The sequence below is a fragment of the Perna viridis genome, chromosome 12, assembly GCF_037379345.1.
Source record: "Perna viridis isolate PV_CMFRI_1.1 ecotype Kerala chromosome 12, ASM3737934v1, whole genome shotgun sequence".
NCBI lineage: Eukaryota > Metazoa > Mollusca > Bivalvia > Mytilida > Mytilidae > Perna > Perna viridis.
Window position 1 is genome coordinate 461,590 of NC_142456.1, and position 22,532 is coordinate 484,121.

Below are 22,532 nucleotides of genomic sequence, written 5' to 3' on the forward strand. Positions count from 1 at the left end.
AAAAACAACAATACTTCATATTGATAAATTTTATTTTCAGATAATGCTCCAGGCATTAGCACAAAAAATTGCACAATTCATATAATTTTATATCTATACTTTTAAACATAAAATATTCAGAAGAAGTAGTTCTTGGCTTTCCAGTCAAATTTTGTTTCGATTAATGTAATTATGAACTTATTGGATTTCACATGTTAATCAGAGTTATTGATTATTGAAAAAAATTAAATCAGAATTTGGTTATCTTACTAAAACATTTATAGTATATGCATGTATTAATAGAAGGAAACTGTGATAGATCTATTTCTAGAATCATTTTTTTTCTAAAACCATAAAATTGATTTCTTAAAAAAAATATAGATACATCATCATGAGATCAAACCTGGGTCTCCTATAAAATTCATCAAATCCTTGAACTTGTCCTCATATCTTCAATTTCAAGGGATCTAATTGATTGAGTTGTGAATCTCAATCTGAGGGTTTTCATAAAGCTGGACTCTGGTTACATTGAACATATGGATTATATAAAATAGTAAAACTTTAGACTTGTTACCAAATCATTAACATATGTCAGAGTTAATTAAGAAGACAACGTTTACAGAGAAAATGACCACATGGAATTGTAAGATGCTGTTCTTTGGGTCAATATGATTTAATAAATATGCACATGAATTGTCTTTGCATGACAGCTTATATTTAGAGTCTTGGGAAAGCGGAATGGCTGATATGATAAATATGAACTAAGAATTTGCATTGCACATCAGCAAAAATTGGCTTACATTGTTCCTGTTGCAACTGACAACCATGATATATCTATATATATGTATGCACATATGTTAAAAAGTTGCATTGATTTGAACATGGACAGATAATACTAAAGCACCATGAAATATAAATATATTAACCCAAAGGGTAGAAATCAAATCAACCCACGGTATGAAATAATATCAATCCAAAGGGGTGGTACATTTGAAGGGGGATGAATAATATGGTAGTCTAAAATATCGCTGCTTGGCATAAATACTCTCTTTAGGCATACATTTCACTCCATATATTTCGTGCCATTTAAATCACACTTAACATGGAATATACCTGGACTAAAATGACAAACATTTTTTTTGTATATTAAAACATTGAAAGAACAAACAATAATGATATTTTTCTTTTAAAACATGATAATCACAATAACAGTAAATGAATCTTTTTTATTGTAAAATACAACAGAGAAAAGCTATGGTAAAAGGGAGGTAATTCAATTATTTCTATCATGATGAAATGCCCATAAAATCATATAATTTTAATCAGGTCAGAATTGTTATGATTGTGACCTGTATGAAGATAAAAGAAGTGATCCATGAAAAAAAATATAAAGATATGGTTTCGTTGATAAGAATGTGATTTAAAAAAAACAGATCAGAATCTTGTTTTACAAAATTTAGTTGTATAATTATGATTTAAAAACAGTATAAAACTTCTGTAAACATACCTAGGAATGTTTTGCTTGGTTCAGCTATGTGTCGTAAAAATAAAAAACTTTTATTTGTCCAAAGGACACTGTTAAGATGACTAGAAAATTCACATTTAAATGTTACAAGTAAAATGTTTTACATTTTTGTCAAAAGTACTCCAGTCATTGACAGTAAGACAATATAAAACATTGGGAACTAATGGATGATTTAGGTATCAAATCATTTTATGATTAATCACAAAAAATGTTACCACCCGATATATAAAAGTACTGATGAAACCCAGTTCTGCATTTATGTATGTCATCTTTTAATGATTAAGTCACTACATCAAACACCAACATCATCTTGAATAACATTAAAATTAAGCTTATTTATTGGTGTTAATTTGGAGGTACAAAAACAATTAACCACATAATCCCATTAACTCAGTTTTAACAAAAGATTCAGCAACATAAATAATATCTGTTACCATGGTTACATTGTACTTGACTTTGTTGAAGAACCATTGTTTGTGGGGTACCAGTTTTTGGTGGATTTTTATCAGTTTGGTCAAACAAGGAATTTAAATTTCCAAATCAGTGTAAAATTCCAATTGTCTAATTAAAGTTTTTACTTCATTCCATGAATTCAGAGTTTTTGTAGAACTCCACGAATTATTTGTGACATAAATTCATACTCACAAAAATCACAAAATCTGTGTTTAAGACATTTAAACATGATACTATTGTAACTCCTCATAAGCCATTTCAAACTCACTGTCATCTACAACAACTTTAAGTTTCATATCGCTCACACCAATTTCATCAAAAACTTGCTGAGAAAGAACCCATTTCTCAACCAATGACACAATTTGCCCATTCTGTATGTCTGTTTTTAAGGATTTAAGTTGTGCTATCGACATAGAAATAGTCCCAATTACAAGACCGTGTTCTGTAAAAATATGCAGCACCAGTGTTCCACGTTCTTGCTCAAAATACTTCACTATATCTAAATGTTGCTTGGATTTAAGTATTTCATAAAATTTTTGTTCGTAACTTTCAAATGTTGGCCCTCGACTTTTCCACATGACACAGTGTTCAATTGGTTCCAAGTTTTCAAGCTTAAGAGAGTCACATGATGCAGTAACATTTGATGACCTATCAGAATTCACTCCAGTTTTAGTCCGATTTTTGGAATTCTCCTTATTATTTGGTTTCTTCCCAGCATGCTTTGCACCATTTTGTTGTTTCTTTTGACCTTTATGCACTTCCTGTTTACCTTTAGAAGGAGAATCATGTTTATTTGTGGAATCACTAAGTCTTTCATTAGAAATGTCCCTCAATGGTGATTTAGTCCGAGAATGATCGCAAGTAGATTTGGAGGGTTGAGTAGTTTTAGCACTATTGTTGGATTTTTTATCAGCACTGACCAGACGATAGTCTGTATAAATGTTAGAATTACTTGGGGTAGATGTGATTGGTTTTGGGGGTTGTAATACCTTCATTAGCAAGTCCTCAGAAGTGTCATTCCTTTTCCTTCGCTCAACATATTTACTTTGTGTCTTATCTAACTGTTTCCGCTTCTTCTTTTTACGAGGAACACAAAGACAAAAACAAAATCCTCTAGGTCTTTCATCATCGGTTTCTGCCTCACTTTCATATGAATAGTTCAACTTTCTACGACTTTTTGGTGACAAAAAATTTTCAGGATCATCAATTAAAGTCATATCTGCATAAGATTTGTGCATACGTCGTGGGGTTCGTAAGATTCCATCAAAACATGAACTTTTTCTTTCCTTTTCAGGAGTGTCACCATGTTTCTCCTCAAATGAATCTCCTTCCTCCCATTTTGGGAAAACTGCTTTGATAGCATCCACTTGTATACTTAGAGTTATTTGCCCTTTGTGCCTTTGTTTTTCCAAGTAACCTGCAATGGAGATAAACCAATTAGTCTTTTAGTTTTGCAAGTCCAGTTCTTTTTATCATTGCAGATTGTGGTACAGAAATATAAACACATTGAAACATTTATTGAAGAATTCTAAAATATCTATTTTGGTGGGATTTTCTGTAAAGGTTACAACAATGAATGCTATTTTTTGTAAAGATGAAACAACTAGAATAATAATTGTTCAGAATAATTTCTAACTTTTTGTTAAAACAATTACTGATGTGTTGTACAATGAAATACTTGATGTGTGTATTGTGTGCAGAGTCAGTATCTGCTGTTTAGAATAGTTTTTTTCTTACCATTGAATTTTTTTGTCATTGTCATTAATTTCTCACGAACCAAAGTTAATTTATAGCATTCGTTTAAATGAACTGACCTTTTCCGTAAGTAGGTTTTATCCTATGCTTGTCAAGAGAACTCGCTAGTGTCAGTTGTCCCGACTGTCGCAAGGCATTGATGAAGAGGCCAATTGCCGAACTTCCTGTAGATTCAAGGTGATTGAGCAGGGCAGTATTCCTCTGTTCACGGTTATTCTCTTGTAAGATGTTGTCACATGTTTGGTCATCCAGGGCACCATGTTGAATCAGGTAGTCTAAGATGGCTTCTGAATCAAGTGACTGGATTAAGTCTTGTCTATTGGTCAATTGTTCTGTTAGCATGGCAACAGATTGTCAGGTGACATCAAACATCAGGAAAATATGACTAGAAAGAGGATCCTGTGTGAATGTGACCTGAAAAATAAGAAGTAATTTCATTTTATTAGAAATTGAAGAAATATGAACAGTATTATTTTCAGTCAGAAGTTTACAAGGATGTGACCATAAAAATCCATAACATGAAACTGAACCATTGAGAATATACAAACTTTACTTAGGACATGATCTTCTTGTAGTACTACTAAAACCTTGTGATCCTAAAATAGGATTAAACCATTACAGTTTATAGGATAATCTGATAGTAATAGAATGGATTAACCCTCTTTGGTTAGCCTTCTCCACATTGTAAGGAAATGCTAAATAATGGTATATCAAATAGACTTTTAATAAACAACTTTCATTGTACTTGTGCAGTGAATAAATGAAAAAAAAAAAAAAACTTATCTTCAATCTGTGAAACAAATATTTAGATTGAATTGGCCTTAATGAGTTATATTTTACCTCATGAATGTTCAGTAGGTGCCAGAAAGCTTTGTTAATATATGTCAAGAGGTTCACCACATCAAGAACCTCAGTGTTATGTAACTACTATGTCTGTCAAGTTCAAAGCCACCCAGGAGATGGGTTTTGTATTATGAAACACCTAGTAGTGTGATAAAGCTCTACCTTGAAGAACTGACCTAGTTAACTACATGTAATAATGCTACCAAACTATCCTTTTTCTTCTTTCATGTACATATTATGACCAATTAAGATTAATGAATGATAATTATAACAATTAATTACATTACCTGTCTATCAGAGTATATATGCCAATACACAAATTACATCCCAATACACTAAATATAATCTATAATTTGTAAAATTTAATCACAAGCTAAGAGATACCCTGAGTAAACATCCATAGATAATATAGTTGTCACAAGACCTGGTTTGTCATAATCTGACAATGTCATTTCCCTAGCATTCTGTGTGTGATTTGGGAATTTCACACCATTATAAATCATGGTGAATGATACTGAGTAACCCCCCTTGATTATAAGGCTCTTTAAGAAAAGCTTTGGCCATTTATATGTATATCATCATGTCCAATATTTAATATGGTCCAGATTTATCTTTGATATGTCTGAAGTTCAAACATATAATAACAAAAGTCATTTTATCATGAACTGTTGATTCTAATGTCGGACAGATTGCATAGATCATCCACAGAGAAAATGTTCATTTATGTGCATGTGCTCAAACTGAGGGGCATGTTCATATATTCTGAAGAATTTAATTTAACTCAACATTGATGGGGTGAATCTTATTGGACAGACACCAGTCTAAAACATTAAATATATTACAGGACCAAAAGTTCTCAAATCAACTAAATTAAAAGACAATTTATCTACATTTTCCCCCTACCAGTACAATATCAATCTGACAAGCTCCTATTACATGTGCTTGTAAGACCCAGTATTACCCTAGTGGTAAGGGTACAAGCACCTGTTACATGGACTTGAAGGACCCAGTTTTATCCTGGCGGTAGGGGTACAAGCACCTGATACATGTACTTATAAGACCCAGTATTACCCTAGCGGTAGGGTACAAGCACCTGTTACATGTACTTGTAAGACCCAGTATTACCCTAGAGCACCTGTTACATGTACTTGTAAGAACCAGTATTCCCCTAGTGGTAGGGGTACAAGCACCTGTTACATGTACAAGTAAGACCCAGTATTCCCCTAGTGGTAGAAGGCACAAGCACCTGTTACTTGTACTTGTAAGACCCAGTATTACCCTAGTGGTAGGATACAAGCACCTGTTACATGTACTTGTAAGACCCAGTATTACCCTATTGATAGGGGGTACAAGCACCTGTTAGATGCACTTGTAAGACCCAGTGTTACCCTGTTGATAGGGGGTACAAGCACCTGTTAGATGCACTTGTAAGACCCAGTATTACCCTAGTGGTAGGGGTACAAGCACCTGTTGTAAGACCCAGTATTACCCTAGTGGTAGGGGGTACAAGCACCTGTTAGACGTACTTGTAAGACCCAGTATTCCCCAAGTGGTAGAATGTACAAGCACCTGTTACATGGACTTGTAAGACCCAGTATTACCCTAGTGGTAGGAAACAAGCACCTGTTACATGTACTTGTAAGACCCAGTATTCCCCTAGTGGTAGAAGGTAGAAGCACCTGTTACATGTACTTGTAAGACCCAGTATTACCCTAATGGTAGGAAACAAGCACCTGTTACATGTACTTGTAAGACCCAGTATTACCCTGGTGGTAGGGGTACAAGCATCTGTTAGATGTACTTGTAAAACCCAGTATTACCCTATTGATAGTGGGTACAAGCACCTTATAGATGCACTTGTAAGACCCAGTATTCCCCTAGTGGTAGAAGGTACAAGCACCTGTTACATGTACTTGTAAGACCCAGTATTACCCTAGTGGTAGGATACAAGCACCTGTTACATGTACTTGTAAGACCCAGTATTACCCTAGTGGTTGGGGTACAAGCACCTATTAGATGCACTTGTAAGACCCAGTATTACCCTATTGATAGGGGGTACAAGCACCTGTTAGATGCACTTGTAAGACCCAGTATTACCCTAGTGGTAGGGATACAAGCACCTGTTGTAAGACCCAGTATTACCCTAGTGGTAGGGGGTACCAGCACCTGTTACATGTACTTGTAAGACCCACAATTACCCTAGTGGTAGGGGGTAGAGGTTGTAATTGGAAGTCTGTTGATTGTACAGCTGGTTATATAGACTATGTACAAATTTAACTTTGTCAAACTGAATATTAGATTGAAAACTTTCATTTCTTTTATTCACCTTCTTTTATTTCATTTATTTGATGTTCAACAAAAGAAAAATAGTCACAGGATGCATTGAGATGTCAGTAAGATGTTTATACAGTTTAAAAAATGTGATGTCACTTGTAGACATTTAAATGTAGTTTTGAAATAAAAGTAGGTTGGGTAAATATACTTTTTTACATTGACTCGTCATTAGAGATTTAGTATATCAATAGACTATTGTACCAGGAGAGCAGTGTGAGATCCCTATACATTTATTGCAGATACTTTCCCTATATACTGGCTAGAAACAATAAAACATAACCTCTGTGCTTGAGACTGTGAATTGTAACCTTCCTTAGGAGAAACTCGGGAATTTAATTTTAACAGTCTATGGTGAAACCATGGAACTTAAGTATGACAGTCTATGGTAAAACCATGGAACTTATTTTTGACAGTCTATGGTCAAACCATGGAACTTATTTTTGACAGTCTTTATAGTGAAACCATGGAACTTAAGTTTGACAGCCATGGATATTTAACATCTTTCTAGTACTAGATTGGTCTTGCCATTATGCTGACATATTAAGTCTTCTTGAATTCTCATGAGACTCAAATATTTTCAAGCTATTTTCCTTTGATCTTTCAAAATCTGACCAAATCTCATGCATTTCAATCTTGATAGTTTGACAGACATGCATATGTTCTGAAATCAATTTATATCAGTTTCATTAAACAGCCACCTACCTACATTAGGGTGATCGTTCCTATAGAGGATACACTGTGTTGTTATGTTTTTCTATCAGTAAGTTATATAATCATTGTATATCATTAGATTGGAAAAATACCTGATAGAATATTTATTTTGAGATATTAAATGACGTCTGAGATGTACTGCAAATACTGTTGTCCTTATTTTCATGGCAACAACTTAACAGATTGTACTGATGTAAAATGTACTGGGAAGTGGTGTACTAAATGGGTGGATAGAGAGGGTCAATTAGGGAAGGAGGAGGATGTTAAAGCATCGAATAAGGAGGGTAACTGAGGAATGGAATGGATAAAGGATAATAAAGGGTCAAGTATGGAGGGTAACTGAGGATTGGAATGGATGAAGGATATTAAAGGGGTGAATATGGAGTGTAACTGAGGAATGGTATGGATAAAGGATATTAAAGGGATGAATATGGAGGGTAGTGTAAAATAGATGGTTAGAAGGAAGGCAACTCTTTGATTGAACCTAAATAGATAGAATTACCCCTCTACACTTCTGAAATTTTTCTTCCAATATTTGATATATGCATTTCATTTTTTGAACTTTTTATCTTTCTTAACTTCCGCAATTTGAATCGAAGTTGGTTTCAAGGAACTTTATGATAGAGAAAGGTTGTGTAGAAATGCTTGTTGGAAAAGTCTCTATATTTCTTTGAGAAAACCATCCTGCCTTTAATTCAGAATGATATACTCATGATACTACCACTATCATAGTAAAAATTTGTCATAAGAAAGGGTTATGACCCTATATATTAGAACCTAGTCTAACTTAAGTATTGTATCCAACTAAGAGATATACAGAATAAATCTATTGATAAAAGTATTCAATCAAAATGTGTAAGACTCATATACAGCACTGTTTTCATTAATGCATTGAAAAAAAAAACAAGAATTCAAATAGCAAGCTCTAAATGAACAAAGTCTGAGTGTTGTAATTTCCTGACTATACCACTATGAACTGAATGGCCGATGTATCAATACATTAAAATCACGATGTATAAACTTTAATGAACTTTTCATGTCAATAGAAGATCTAGAAATACAAAAAAACAGTTGTTAAATTACTAATAACAGTATCAAATATCTTCAGGAAACAAAAAGGAATAAAATTACCTTAAGATCAATAATGTCGCTGTTCACTGCCTCACATGCAGTAACACATTAGTAAGATGTAATCATGAGAAATCAATAACTACATGTAACTCCTACATAAAACACTTCCCCAATCTTCTAGATTGTTTACATAGATTTTTGGAGGGTGGCCTAGGGGCATGGGGGGGATTCATGCAAATGGGGGGGGGGGGTAGAAATTGATAACTACATGTAACTCCTATATGTATAACTTCCATAATGGTCTAGACTGTTCACATACATTTTTGGAGGGTGGCCTGGAGGCATGGGGGGGATTCATCTCAAATGGGGGAAGAAGAAATTGATAACTACATGTAATTCCTACTTGTATCACTTCCCTAATGATCTAGACTGTTTACATAGATTATTGGGGGTGGCAATCAAAAACTACTTAAACTCTTGGTTTATACTGCATGGGGAAAATGATTTAAAGATTGAGGTTTGGTTAACAGTAGTTAACACTGATTTGGAAAAAGGGGACATCTGGCAAAGTGAAATCCTGTAAACATATTTATTTAAGCAATGGACAGGAATGCATGGTAAACAGTACCAACAAAATTGATTTTTTACACTATGTAGTGCCCATCATTTTTTTGAAACTGCAAAATATTGATACCTGCAACCATGTTCACTTGACAGAATTTGTGAGAATAAGCAACCTTGAATATTATTCTGTTAACAGTTAACAGTATTTCCCAGTCTGGACCTAATAGCAATAGAGGTAGGGGATAAGGATTATAAGGGAAATGTAAGTGAGATAGGGGTTACTGCTCACTAGACAGCATACAGTCATACTCTTCTTGTGTAAATGAGTAGATCTGAAGGTGTGCTGCCATAAACTAAGGGTGTGAGAACATGTTAAACTAAGCATAAATCATCAGGTAATTGGAGAGCTTGAAAAGCTGGCTTGGATTGGGGTAACTTGAGATGTAGAAAGAGTAAAAATTAGTAGGATTCCTGATGGTAATGATGTTGGAAAAATATTGCAGTGCATTGAGTGAAAATTTGATAAATTAAGATAGGGTGGTGTGTAGATATTGCCAAAAAAACTAACAATAATCCATTTTGGTCTTAAGGCTTAAGGAATACAGTATGAGAAAATTTATGACAAAAACAATGAGTGAAAAAGATATTTGAAAGAAAACTGAAATCATGAATCTTTATGTCTGATCAACATGAATACAGTTGATACCGGTAGATGAAAAATCATATTATGAGGAAAAAGTTCCTGCTAAATAAAAAAAAACTAACCTGAAATTATGGTGTTACACGACATTACACAAGTATCCAACAGTTGACTTTGTTAAGTGTAATTTTTTTCTTTCCCTGGGGCAGCATAAGAAACAATTAATATTAACACCTACTGAACTAATCATAATCATGATTGTGTAATAATTACTAATGATTTGGATGATAAATGTAATTATCACACTTATAATTGGTACCCATTGTCATGTCATTAGAATTTGAAATAAGGGTACTAAAATAGAAAGAGTTTTAGGTGACATTGAGAAGTAATTAAGCCAAAATGGTCTCAGGTTTTAAATTTACATTTAAAAGTTTTTGAAAACATTTGTTTTTGTACATAACAAAATAGTAATTATTAAAAAAAATGCAAATCTAAATAGAATCAGAACTTAATTCAGAAATATCACCAGATATTTTTGTGATGACATTTGATACTAAGGTATCAAGTTTTAGCTTTTGGTTAACCAGTTACTACTCTGAGGATTAAAGATTTAGTAAGATGTAGAAGTTTAAAAAAGAAAAGCTTTCCAGAAGACTTCAAGACTCCTAACTTTGTCTATAACTATAAAAAAAGAAAAGAAAAAGTACAAAAGTGCCAATGAAAAGAAGAGTATTAAAGAGGGAAACACCATAGAAAAAAATATGTTTGAGAACATGTAAACTGACATGAACAAACAAAGAGACAGACAAAAATAAAAATACACATAGTGATGAATAACTTACATAATTACATTTGATACATATGACTGATGGCATGGGTAAAGAGACATCCATATTGAAACTACAAATCTTCTGTAAATTCTTGTATCCAATCTCTCATGTTTCTACTTGAATTATAAAATACCTTAATTCACCTAACATTGTACATTTTATACACTCCCGAAGGGAGTGTTTATGGTTGTATTATCAACTTGGTTCTGTATACTTATGGCAAGAAAAAGCATCAATGTCCAGTTTGTACCTGCATTTTCAGGAGCTGAAAAACAGCATAATGGCAGCTTCATTTGCATATACTTGTATATGTGCGATTCAGAGAGCCAAACCAGTCTCGGAAAATATTTGCTAGTTTCGATAATTAAATACAAATCGAATCATAGCTTTTCCAAGATAGGGTTGGCCTTATAGTCTGCAGTATGGCACTCAGATGTTTACGAAAATTATGTAATCAATATTACCCATAATTCTCTGGTCATAAAACTTGTGAAATGAAAATGAACCAAAACAAAACGAAACTAATCGATAAAAGAAAGAATCGAAACAAACCAATTCGATAAAATGAATCAAATCGTAATAGAAACATAAGTAAACGATATAAATCGAAAGAGAATAAAGCGGAACTAAATTGAATAAAAGAAATATTTTAAATTTCAAGAACCATAATGTATATCCGTGCCGGACAATTTGACCCAAAGTCATTTTGGACAATGAAAACCAATAATTCCTTATGAATGCCGGCCATTTCGGCCAATAGACATATCAGACCATAACAATAAGTATAATGCGTTAGGACATATATCATTACAAAAATTACCATATTTGAAGGTTATAAGTATAAAATATCAAATCTGAGCTGACAACAGTTATCAAAGTTGTTTTTAATTAATGTTTCTTAAGGAGCGTTAAAAGGTTTCACCTTCATCATATTATCAGAAATATTCATAATACTTTTATAATATAAAAAAGATATAAGTTAAGAAATTACCAGGTAAGTCCTATTTCACAACAGCATACAGTGACAAGGCACTCTACAAATCTTAAACTATCCATATTGTTGACATTGTCACAATTGAAGCCTTAACAAAATCTTCCTTAATTGAAGTATGCTTACCTAAAAAAGCCACCATTTAAATTGATAATTATGTCTTAATATTAAAAGACTAACAGACTATACCTGAAAGAATGGAGGTAATCTCTGATGTGACATCCAACATTAAGTTTTAAAACTAAGTTAATTATGATATTGACATGACCAGCTTTATAGGTCTCCTTCAAGTTAATCCTTTATCCTCAATCAGTAAGTAAATGTCTGATAAAACCAACAGTTTTAATTCACCATAAAAATGGACATGACTAAATCCTTGTATTTTACCTTTGAAGTATACAGGTATAAATGACAGGTATGAAAGTTCAATAAACCATGACCTTTGATCAGATGGTATCAATTCATTATTGATTGTTCTTTGGATAGCTGGAAATTCCAGAAATCTTATTTTAGATTTTATTCCCTTTTTAATCTTTATTTTTACCAGAAAACTGGATATTAGATTTTACATTTCAAAGAATGTACTATAAACCGACTTGTTGCATTTCAGGATATCACCTCGATTCCACTACTATTTTTAAAATATCACAATTTATGCTCAGTTTAAACATATGTTGCATTATATAAATGAAGGGACTTATTAGAAGTGATTTTTGTCAGTCATTGTATCTTACTTGCAAAATAAACAAAATAAGGAGAAAAAAAAAATCTACTTCCAAAATAATTATATTTACAGTACCTAAGTCCAATTAGATTTACAGTACCTAAGTCCAATTATTACATTTACAGTACCTATGTCTAACTGCCATATCAGTTCGATAATTTTGTTATTACCCTTCGAAACATTTGGTCTTGGCACCTGGTATAGTTCATGTTGTCATCAAACAGACTACCTTTTTTTGTACCAACAGTTTGACAAAAAATTATTCTCAATTGAAAGAATAGCATTACTTAAAGTACAAACTTAGGGAGATGCTTGGACAAAACTAGGCTGAAAACATCAAAAATGGCTAAACATGAAGAGCAAAGCTTAAAACAAAAAATAACTAAAAAAGTAAACACAGATATGTTTGTTGTCAGAGTAGTTTTAAAACTGTTGACATTTTTCAAATATCACAAGATGCTATATGCCCATGCTTTGCCCAAAATTGCTTAGCAAAGTCTACCCCCCATGCACATAGAATACTCATAGGCAGAGCAAGTCCTGCCCCAACACTCATATACTCCAAAAGCTTAGCTAATTGGAAATCACTGGAGTCAGCCTCCCCCTTTTTCAGAATTTAAGGATCTGCCACTGATCATACTTTTTATGAAGTTATCTTAATTGATAGATATAAAATGATATTTGTTTCTCAATTAGTATGCATGTACAGAAGTAGGTTTATATTTCATTTGACAGTCTGTGAATTTTAAAGTATTACATAAGTTATTTAGCCTTGGAATAGTAAACATGTTTTTCATGCTTATGCATACATATTCTACCTGTGAAATCTGGTCTACTTTTAATGATGTTTTTTTCCTGTTACTTTTTTCGTTCTTGTTGATTGAAATGTCTACATGTGTTGGCTTATTTACAATTTTTTTTTAATGTATTATTTTTTCTTACCATAATTATATAAATAATAATCTTAGCCTGACTGACTTCTACTGTATCTTACATCAGAGGTTATCATTTATAATGACTTTAACATTGTTTAAGATAAATATTGACATGTAGTGCTGACAGAGTCAATAAAGGGTCAGACTTAGGGTCATACTATTTGGCACCCAAACCTTAGAGTAGTACTTCAATTTAGGGGTAGGCAGATGGCAAAACAATTCTTTTTTTTTTTTTAACTTTGAACGAAGTGACCATATAAGAGCTGGTAAGGCAGATTGTAATTATCAGTGATCAGCCTCTTCAACTGAAATTTGATATTAAACATTCAAATATGGAAATAAATTGAAGGAAAAAAGCAGATGGTAAAAATAATTAACTTTACTTCTACACATGAATATTGTTTATCTGGAATTATTGATCAAAATCATCATAGCTAGGAGAGGGGTTTGTGCTTTGTGGAAATCATATTAGATGATATCTATCCCTTCTTCCTCTAAACCCAGTCAAGTCCTCTTTATTATTAATTATTAACAAAAATTATAATAGTTTTCTGTTCCAACTTATCCTAGTGAATTTCCCTGCATGTCTCTGGTTTGCCTGAGTTTTACCTGAGCTTGTACTTTGATCTAAAGAATAATGTTATTAAGAAGGTCAGAAAGTTGATAACATGCTTTCAGAATGGTAAAATGGCTATTAAAAGTTTGTGTAAAGGCCTACCAATTAAAAGCCTTGACATTTATGTAAAGAAATGTTTTTCCTTGTCAGAGGAATGTTTATTTCTGAGGACCATCTTCTGCAAATGTTATAATTAGAGATACTACACATGAGTCTAGACCATGTCATATATTTAGTACACAGAGATAGGCTAACTACAAAATTCATAACCAATTCTTAATTAATATAACCTCTTCTAATTTACTAGAAAGAATAAAATTCTACTCTTGATAACAGTTCTTTAACAGTCAGAATGATCATTTACTCCCTTTCAGCAAGTGGTTGGTCATGAACAGATTTATGGCAGTTTCGAAGTTGAGACAGAGAGTATCACAATAAGCCCAACAGGGGAAGATGTGATGTTCTGTCAAGACATTCAAAACTGGTAATATTATTATAAGTCACAGATGATTTAATGTATAGATGTCAATATTGCTGATATTTTATAGTATCACAGCTTTAGCCTGAGATAGAAAATATCAGGTTTATGTAGTAATGAAAAAAAAAAAGGATAAAGTTTCTGAAAAATTGGAATCTCCTTGCTTAATTACTTCCTTTAATCTTTCACTCCATCTATTGGTTGTAGCTATTTTAGCTTTTAATTTGAAATTAAAAAAAAATAAAGGCATACATGTAGTAGTCTATTGTATTATGACTAGTTTTCCTCTTTCATGTCTATGCTGAGATTTCTACATTGACAAGACTAAGGGGTAGTATAATATAAAAAAAATCTAAAATGACAAGAACTGGGAACAAAATTAAAACTTACTACTTACATGTGAGGAATTCCAAAAATGATGCCATAAGACAACAACTTTAAATTCCTCCAGTAAGGAAATGTCTACAATGATTTAATTTACGAATCAATCGCTGGGCAGATCAATAGAGATCCTCGTCAATAGACAATATTTATGATATCTCCACCCTTTGTAAATAACAATTGTTTGTTAAAATTCAATTTAACTTTTAAAGCAGCTTACACACAATAGAAGGGTCTCTAAAGTTTAAAGTCATAAGATTAATATTTAAATGTGTACTATGATGTAAGGTTTCAATCCTTCATATGTGTACTGTGATGTAAGGTTCCAGTCCTTTATATTTGTACTGTGATGTAAGGTTTCAGTCCTTTAGATGTGTACTGTGATGTAAGGTTTCAGTCCTTTATATATGTACTGTGATGTAAGGTTTCAGTCCTTTAGATGTGTACTGTGATGTAAGGTTTCAGTCCTTTATATGTGTACTGTGATGTAAGGTTTCAGTCCTCTAAATGTGTACTGTGATGTAAGGTTTCAGTCCTCTAAATGTTTTGATTGTAATGCTTTTCAATTTAATCAGTTGTCAGACCAGAAACTTAAGAAGAAGGGGCTATAATTTGCTCATTTTTTGCAAATGTTTCCAAACTGAGATGGGATTCCAACCCTCGAAACCCTCCCCCTTGATCTGCCATCACAACATTTGGGACTTTAAAAAGTGGGGAAATGATCCAACTGTAGTGAGACTAGCTTCTCCACAACAAAGGAAAAAAAAGATGTCTAAAATGCTTAGAGTTATCTCCCTTGGTTTGATGGTTGGGTGATGTGAGGACAGGTCTATTGGGAATGCTGTGTTATATTGATTACAAATGTGTAATGATTTAAGTGATTAATTATTCTGACAGTTCTGTCTTCAGGGCAACTGATGCTGAGCTTGCTATTTACTCTCACTGAGCTTTTTATGAGGGGTTCAGGAAAGGGGATTTTTTTATATGACAAAAATTATAAAAGAAAGGTCTTCTGCACAGATATTTTAAAACATCTAGTTAAAAAGATTGAGTCAATGTGTATGAGACACTATAAATATCACAACTTATAATCATTATTCACAATGAACTTTTAATTAGGGGTTCCGGAAAAAAGGATTTTAGATGTGATAAAAAATTGAAAAAAAATATCTCTCGAACAATTTAAGAGATTGAAAAGTCTTAAAAAGATTAAATATATTATACAATTATCTTGGGAGATACTTTGTGTACTTTTATGTATACATTGTTGTGCTACAGGATTCAGTAAAGCTTAAGAATTGATTTTAGTGTTATAAAGGAAATGTAAAGCATTGATCATACTGTCACAACTGTCATTTGAATTACATGTAAGAGTTGTAATGATTGCTCTGGACAAGTGGAAAGGGTTGTTTTGAATGGGAGGCTTTAGAAAACTTGGGATAAGTGGAAAAGTAGAATGATGGAAAGTTGTTGTGGATCTAAGGTTTGAAAGCTTGGGATTGGTGGCAAAGGCAGAAAGAAGGGAAAGAGTTTAATGGATAGAAGGCTAGAAACCTTTGGATGGGTAGAAAAGTCAATTAAGGGGGATGCATGTTTAGAATGAAGGCTAGAAAGCTTTGGAGAGGGGGTAGTCAGAAAGGAGAGAAGGATGTTGTGGGAAAAGCTGAAAACAGGGAAGGGCAATGTGGATGGAAGGCTAGAAAGCTTGAGACGAGTGAAAAAGGCTGTAAAAGGAAGGTTGTTGTGGCATGGGAAGGGGAGGGGGAGTTTGAAAAGAATAAAGTGAATTTTATAAAAGATAGATGTATTTGGTTTTGATAAATGTTTACAGAAATGATCAAGTGCATGTTAATATGTTAATTATATAAAAGATAAATGTATACTTTAAAACATAATTGGGAGAGTTTCAAGTTAGAAAAAAGGTTTTTTATTTAATTCAGTGGCGGATCCAGGGGACCCCGGGATGCCTAGGGCCCCCTTAGAAACTTGCAATTTTTAAAATTGTTGAGGAATTGTTCAAGATATTCTCAGAATGTAGGATTTGAGGCTTAATATTTCAAAATTTTCTCCCTAGCAAATTTTTTTGGGCACCCAACCTCCCCCCCCCCCCCCCACCAAAAAACTCTGGATCCGCCACTGTAATTAGATTCAGGCATTCAGGAAAATAGGACTGAAAAGGGAGAGCTTGAAAGAGTAAATGAATTTAATTATTAATCATGAAAAGGTTAGAGATTATATGATCGATCATAGCGTCCAATCATTCTTACAAGGAATACTTATGTCATAGCTCTATCTTAATGTCCCTAATTAATCTCAGCTACATTAACATGATTAAATTATTGTGGGTATATAATTTCTAGTTTTGAAGTTGCTCTGACACCTTTTTTTTTCTAACCCTTTCATCATGTTCTTCTTTTTTATCACCCCAGTGTGATAAATACCACACATCAATATTCTCCCATTGCCTTTATACATCAAACGCCCAACAAAACCTATTAATCTGTAATAAAGTATCTGTTTTGTTTAAGAGTTTGACCCTGTGACCTTCCACATCTCTAATTAAAACATGTTTTTTTTCTTATCAGCCTTAAAGCTGCATGTCAGTGTAGATTGTATAGAACATGCACAAGAGCTGTGCAAATTTCTCTTGTAAGATGGTACAAATGATCAATTGTTTGTGGGAACATTATAGAAAGGGGAATGTAATGCTAGCATTTTATCTTATTGATATTGCATGCAATGAACATTTTTGTGATGAAATATAAATTATTTGTGATGTTTTAAAGTCAAATAATGATAGAAAAAATAGAGAAAAAAATATTCATTTTATTTCATATTCCTGAATGATAAAAAAAGCTTGAAAAGTATATGTTTCTTAATCATTGGTAGATCCAAATGTGGGGTGGTTGGTGGGGTGGGGGATCCAGCAGTTGTAACCCCCTGTTGAAAATTCTGTTGTTATTTGAGCATTTTTGTTTGGCAAGCTCATTTTTGACCCCACTTGTACCTCCATGCTAATTTTTTTTTTTTTTTGGGGGGGGGATAATTTTTACCCAGATTTACCCTGAATGATTGAAAATAGGACAGTAAATGTGGTATTTATAAAAATATATCAACAAACCCACCCCGACAATATGTATTTTTTTACAGAAGCATTACAAATGGGGATATACTTAAAACCCCCTGTTAACTGGTACCATACATTACAGGTCATTGACTTGTATCATTTCAATACATAACATGCACCAGGTTTGCCATGTCGAATGTAAACCTCTTACATACATAGTTAGCATATCATCATAGATTTACATGCCTAACAGCTTTGCATATTTTTCTTGTCAATTCCTACAAATAATCTTGCATGCATAAGACTATGGATGATAACAAATGAATTTTGGTGATATTGACTTGATGTTGTATATGTTTTGTCAGGCCTTTGTGGTGTCCACCCAGTGTGACTCAGTCTTTGTATACTTATGATTTGTGGTCAAAATGAGGAAAAAAATGGTATACTGTACAGAGCTAATTGACAAAGCTAATTTTACTTACGTAAACTTTATTTATATAATAATACTTGTATTTGAGAATTTTAGAAATATTAGGTTAAAAAGAATATCTTGGCTCCATTTGTCAGATGTGGGCTATAATGCAACAGTCCTAGTCAATTGGTCTGTTTGTTGGTTTAGTTAATTTGTTCTTTTGTTTAATCATTGATGTTTGTAGATCATGTTTTTCTAAACTTCTTTTGTGCAGAATAATTACATCTTACAAATAGGTTATATTTTGTTCTGTAAATGTTGGAGGCCCCTTGATGTAAGCCCTAGCAAAAACTTTATTTTTTAAATCTTTTAATCTACTAAGAAGCTGTTAACCTTTCAATTCAATCAGCACTTGAAAATTATGAAAATAAAAAGTAACTGAACAAAAATCATCAATTATGGATGATCTTGATGCTTTGTAATTGAATTGTTGCAAAACACAACACGGCGAGTTATTGATCATTCAAAATGAATTAAATCAAGTGAGCGATTTCATGCAGCAATCGTTGAAGCATGAATAAGTGATGATTCAGTACTGCCACTGTTATTTTCACATTCCATTATAAATACATTATTTTTTTGTGAACTGTAGAATTCTTCAGGTTCTATAGAATAACAACATGATATATATTTGGTGAAAAATAAGGGTAGTAGAAATATCTTGTTCCATGATAAAGCAGAATCCTCACGGTTGTTCCATGATAAAGCAGAGTCCTCACGGTTGTTCCATGATAAAGCTGTCCTCACGGTTGTTCCATGATAAAGCTGAGTCAACCCTACTAGTTATTCCCCTCTCAAGGCATTCAGACCCCCCTATATAATGTCTCAACTTGCTCTACCAAAAACTAATTGCCCCTAATTCCTTGATATCTACAGTTAACTTGAGCAAATTTAAACTGATGGCTATGACAATTTTAATTCTCTGACCATTACTAATGGTGACTTAGGCCATTTTCATATCTTTTCTCCTCACTTTTAAAGCTCTGTCTTAACCTGCCCTTCCAGACACTAATTGTCCCTAATTTCATATTATCCACAGTAAACTTGAGCATATTAAAACAGATGGTCCTGATGGTGAATAATTAGCTGTGATATCAGCTGATCTGATTTACCAGACAGTTTGATGTCTCACAACATTCACTATTTATTGATATTTCTGTAATAGAATATTCACAGGTCTTCCTATTTCAATGTTCAGAATAAATACCCATGACCTTGGGAAATTTTTCTTCTTAGTTTTCATGTAAGTTCCTTTGGCTCTAGATTCACTGTTTGTAAATTGATTATGTTGTAAATACATTCAAACTGAAGAAATCAGAGAGGGGCTGGTAGATATTATACTGAAAAAATCAGAGGGGGGGGCTGAAAGATATGATGTAAATCTATGTTAATGTTGTTAACATATTGGACAGATCCAGGATTTCAGATTAAGGGGCATTAATAGAATTAAAAGCAGGGTGAAGCCCCATATTTAGGGGCATTTGCCTGGTATACCTTGTTTGGATCCGTACTGTTCATTTAGGAATGTAATTACTTTTTTTTATCATAGAGTATGCCCATGTTCCCTCATCTTACAGTCCTTGAACCGATCCACGCAATGATTTGACGGATCGATGACTGTTGACTGATTTATCACAGAATATACCCATGTTCCCTCATCTTATATGTGATCCTTCCTACCCCTACTATTAATCAAACCAACTCAGTGAGAAATCCTGAAATTCCAAAAGGGGGTCAATCATCTGGTCTGAAAAGGAGGGCCACCAGTGATATGGGAATCAAGACGGAATATAATGACAATTCATACAATTGATTTCAACTAAACATTATCAAGAAATGTAGACTGTGTATTGAATCGATGCATGCCAAAGAGGAAAGTGTGGATGGTAAATTTACCATGCTGTTAGATAACCATCTATTACAGCATTATGTACCTCTTCCTTTGATAAAGTTTGAATGTAACCTATCAATTGATTCCCCTCTACAATTTTTATAAATGCAAAATATGCTATCAACTAAATTTGTATCATATTTGATGAACATTTTTCAATTTATGTACAAGTTAGGTGTAAAAACATATATTCTGATATAATACCAGTTATCCCATTAAACATGCTTTCACATAAAACCTACCATTAAAAAATGGAATAAAAATTCTATGAAATTGTTAAAAAAAATGCTAACTACCTGCTGGAAGATGTTTGTTGTTACATCAGCTGTTACTATATTGATTTTCTCTTTATAATCCTTTACACATTGACTTGTCATCCATTCATGATTATAGAACTGCCAGAGAATTCCTTAAACCACTCAATCTTATCTCCTGATCTCTACAAACCTGACTTGTTTACAAATGTCTTTCATGTTATCTTGTAGATAGTATGCCCCTAGGAACATCTTACATCTTTATGTTTCACATGTTTTGTAATTTGAATTGCTGGCTGGCCTTATTTTAATGTATTTTGATTGACTGGTTGGGCAGGTCACATGATAGGGATGAAATATACAAACATTGGTCACCTGATACATAAAAGGTTATTTTTAGAAAAAACACATGGCTTGTTAAATAACAGGATAATAACACTTACAAATTGTTTCCTTTATATTTATGATGATATATAAAGTTAAATATTATTGATTTAAGATGGACTAAGATGTAAACTGACTCCTTCAGGGGATAAAGACAATTAATTTACCAATTCCGTAATTTCATTATTTTATTTTATCATTACCTCAGGGAACTGGTACAATAAAGCTTGAGTTATTATAGTAAGTATCCATAAAATTTTACAGAAATTGTTTCATATTACAACTCTGGCTACCATACTTCCCTTGGTAGTCAGTGGAATGTACAGGACTTGATTTTTTAGTGATATCAATTGTAACAAGCCATGTTTGAATAAGCAATAATTCTGTCAATAAAGATACAAACACAACTCACAGAAATAGAGGTACATGATAAAGTAAGTTTTGGATTCTCACTTTTGTTTATTGAATGCAACCTGTTTAACAATCTCCAACTTGTTGTTTGATAGAAATCATTTTTCACCGATTCCCCTGAGTTTGATCTAACTGTATGGTATTATCTATAGGTGATAGATAGTTTTATATATACACCCTATACTACGTATTTTTAACCAAGATAACTCAAGCTGTGAAGTTTCAGGTTTGACGTGATAGAGATGTACTTTGTGATAGGAATTATATATAATTAAGGTCTGAAACAGGGTGAATTAGCTGTAGGAAGATTTCAGTTGGAGATAGGGGAAATTAAGAGAAGAGAAAAACACCGACAAGTTTGATACATGAAGGTGCAACTACTAAAAGGCAACAAAAGTAGATGTAAAAAATACAATGATTGACCAAAAGGTTCAGAGTAACTTCACAAAACATTACACCTATGTAAATTATAGTTCATCTCTTGGAAAGATAAGCATATAGAAATGTTTTATGGAATTTATACTTTGTATATTCATTGAAAATCCCCAATAAATGAATAAGATTTTTTATAGTGGGGAGGGGTTATTTTTATACCACCCTCAACAAGAGGGTGGTATATTAAAATCACATTTTCTGTCTGTCATTCTGTATGTCTGTTTGTCTGTCTGAATTTCATTGCAGTTGTCTCAGCTCCCAATGGATGGATTGATCTCAAATTTAGTGTGAAGTTTCATATAGGTGGGGCATAAGTTGTAAGTCATTTTGGGTGCTGTCTGATATCAACTTCCTGTTTTTTTTACTTAGCTGCTTTTTACTATATTAAATGATAGGGATGTTTTTGTCACAATAATCACCGCTCTCAGTGGATGGATTTGTTTCAAATTTGGTATTTGGCTTTAAAAAGATTGGGCATATGTTGTAAGAGACTTTTGTTGCTCTAGATATCAACTTCCTGTACAAGTGTGGATATGCCTAGCATGATAAGGAGTGCAACTTTTAGTTCTACCTGACAAGTTATTTTGTATGGCATACATGTAAACAGAGAAAAAATAGATAGAACAACTATTAATTGTGAAAAGGAAAGATAGAAAAAAAGTTAAACAATAATCAGAAGTCAACTAGAAAATATTCAAATCAGAGAATGGGGAAAGATTATATAAAACAGAGAGGGGGGGTAACTCCTTATGGTAGATAATATTCTTTACTCTCTATAATATTTC

General features: G+C 32.9%; 2 protein-coding genes across 10 annotated transcripts in view; one reads left to right on the top strand and one right to left on the bottom strand.

Moving 5' to 3' along the window:
* Positions 1 to 22,532, top strand: part of LOC148600674 (ATP-dependent translocase ABCB1-like) — a 77,419-nt gene that overhangs the window by 45,978 nt on the left and 8,909 nt on the right. The window lies entirely within an intron of this gene.
* LOC148600675 (uncharacterized) lies at positions 15 to 20,834 on the bottom strand. 8 transcript variants are annotated; one of them, XM_088554867.1, is made up of 3 exons: positions 20,560 to 20,834; positions 3,772 to 4,126; positions 15 to 3,374 (listed from the first exon to the last, which is right to left on the bottom strand). In XM_088554867.1, the coding sequence occupies exons 2-3, from the start codon at positions 4,052 to 4,054 to the stop codon at positions 2,191 to 2,193; spliced, it is 1,467 nt and encodes a 488-aa protein (XP_088410993.1). In that variant the 5' UTR covers positions 4,055 to 4,126; positions 20,560 to 20,834; the 3' UTR covers positions 15 to 2,190. The 8 variants fall into 8 exon arrangements, with proteins under 8 accessions (XP_088410993.1, XP_088410999.1, XP_088410996.1 ...); XM_088554873.1 differs by lacking the exon at positions 20,560 to 20,834 and adding an exon at positions 14,850 to 14,981; XM_088554870.1 differs by lacking the exon at positions 20,560 to 20,834 and adding an exon at positions 11,889 to 12,085.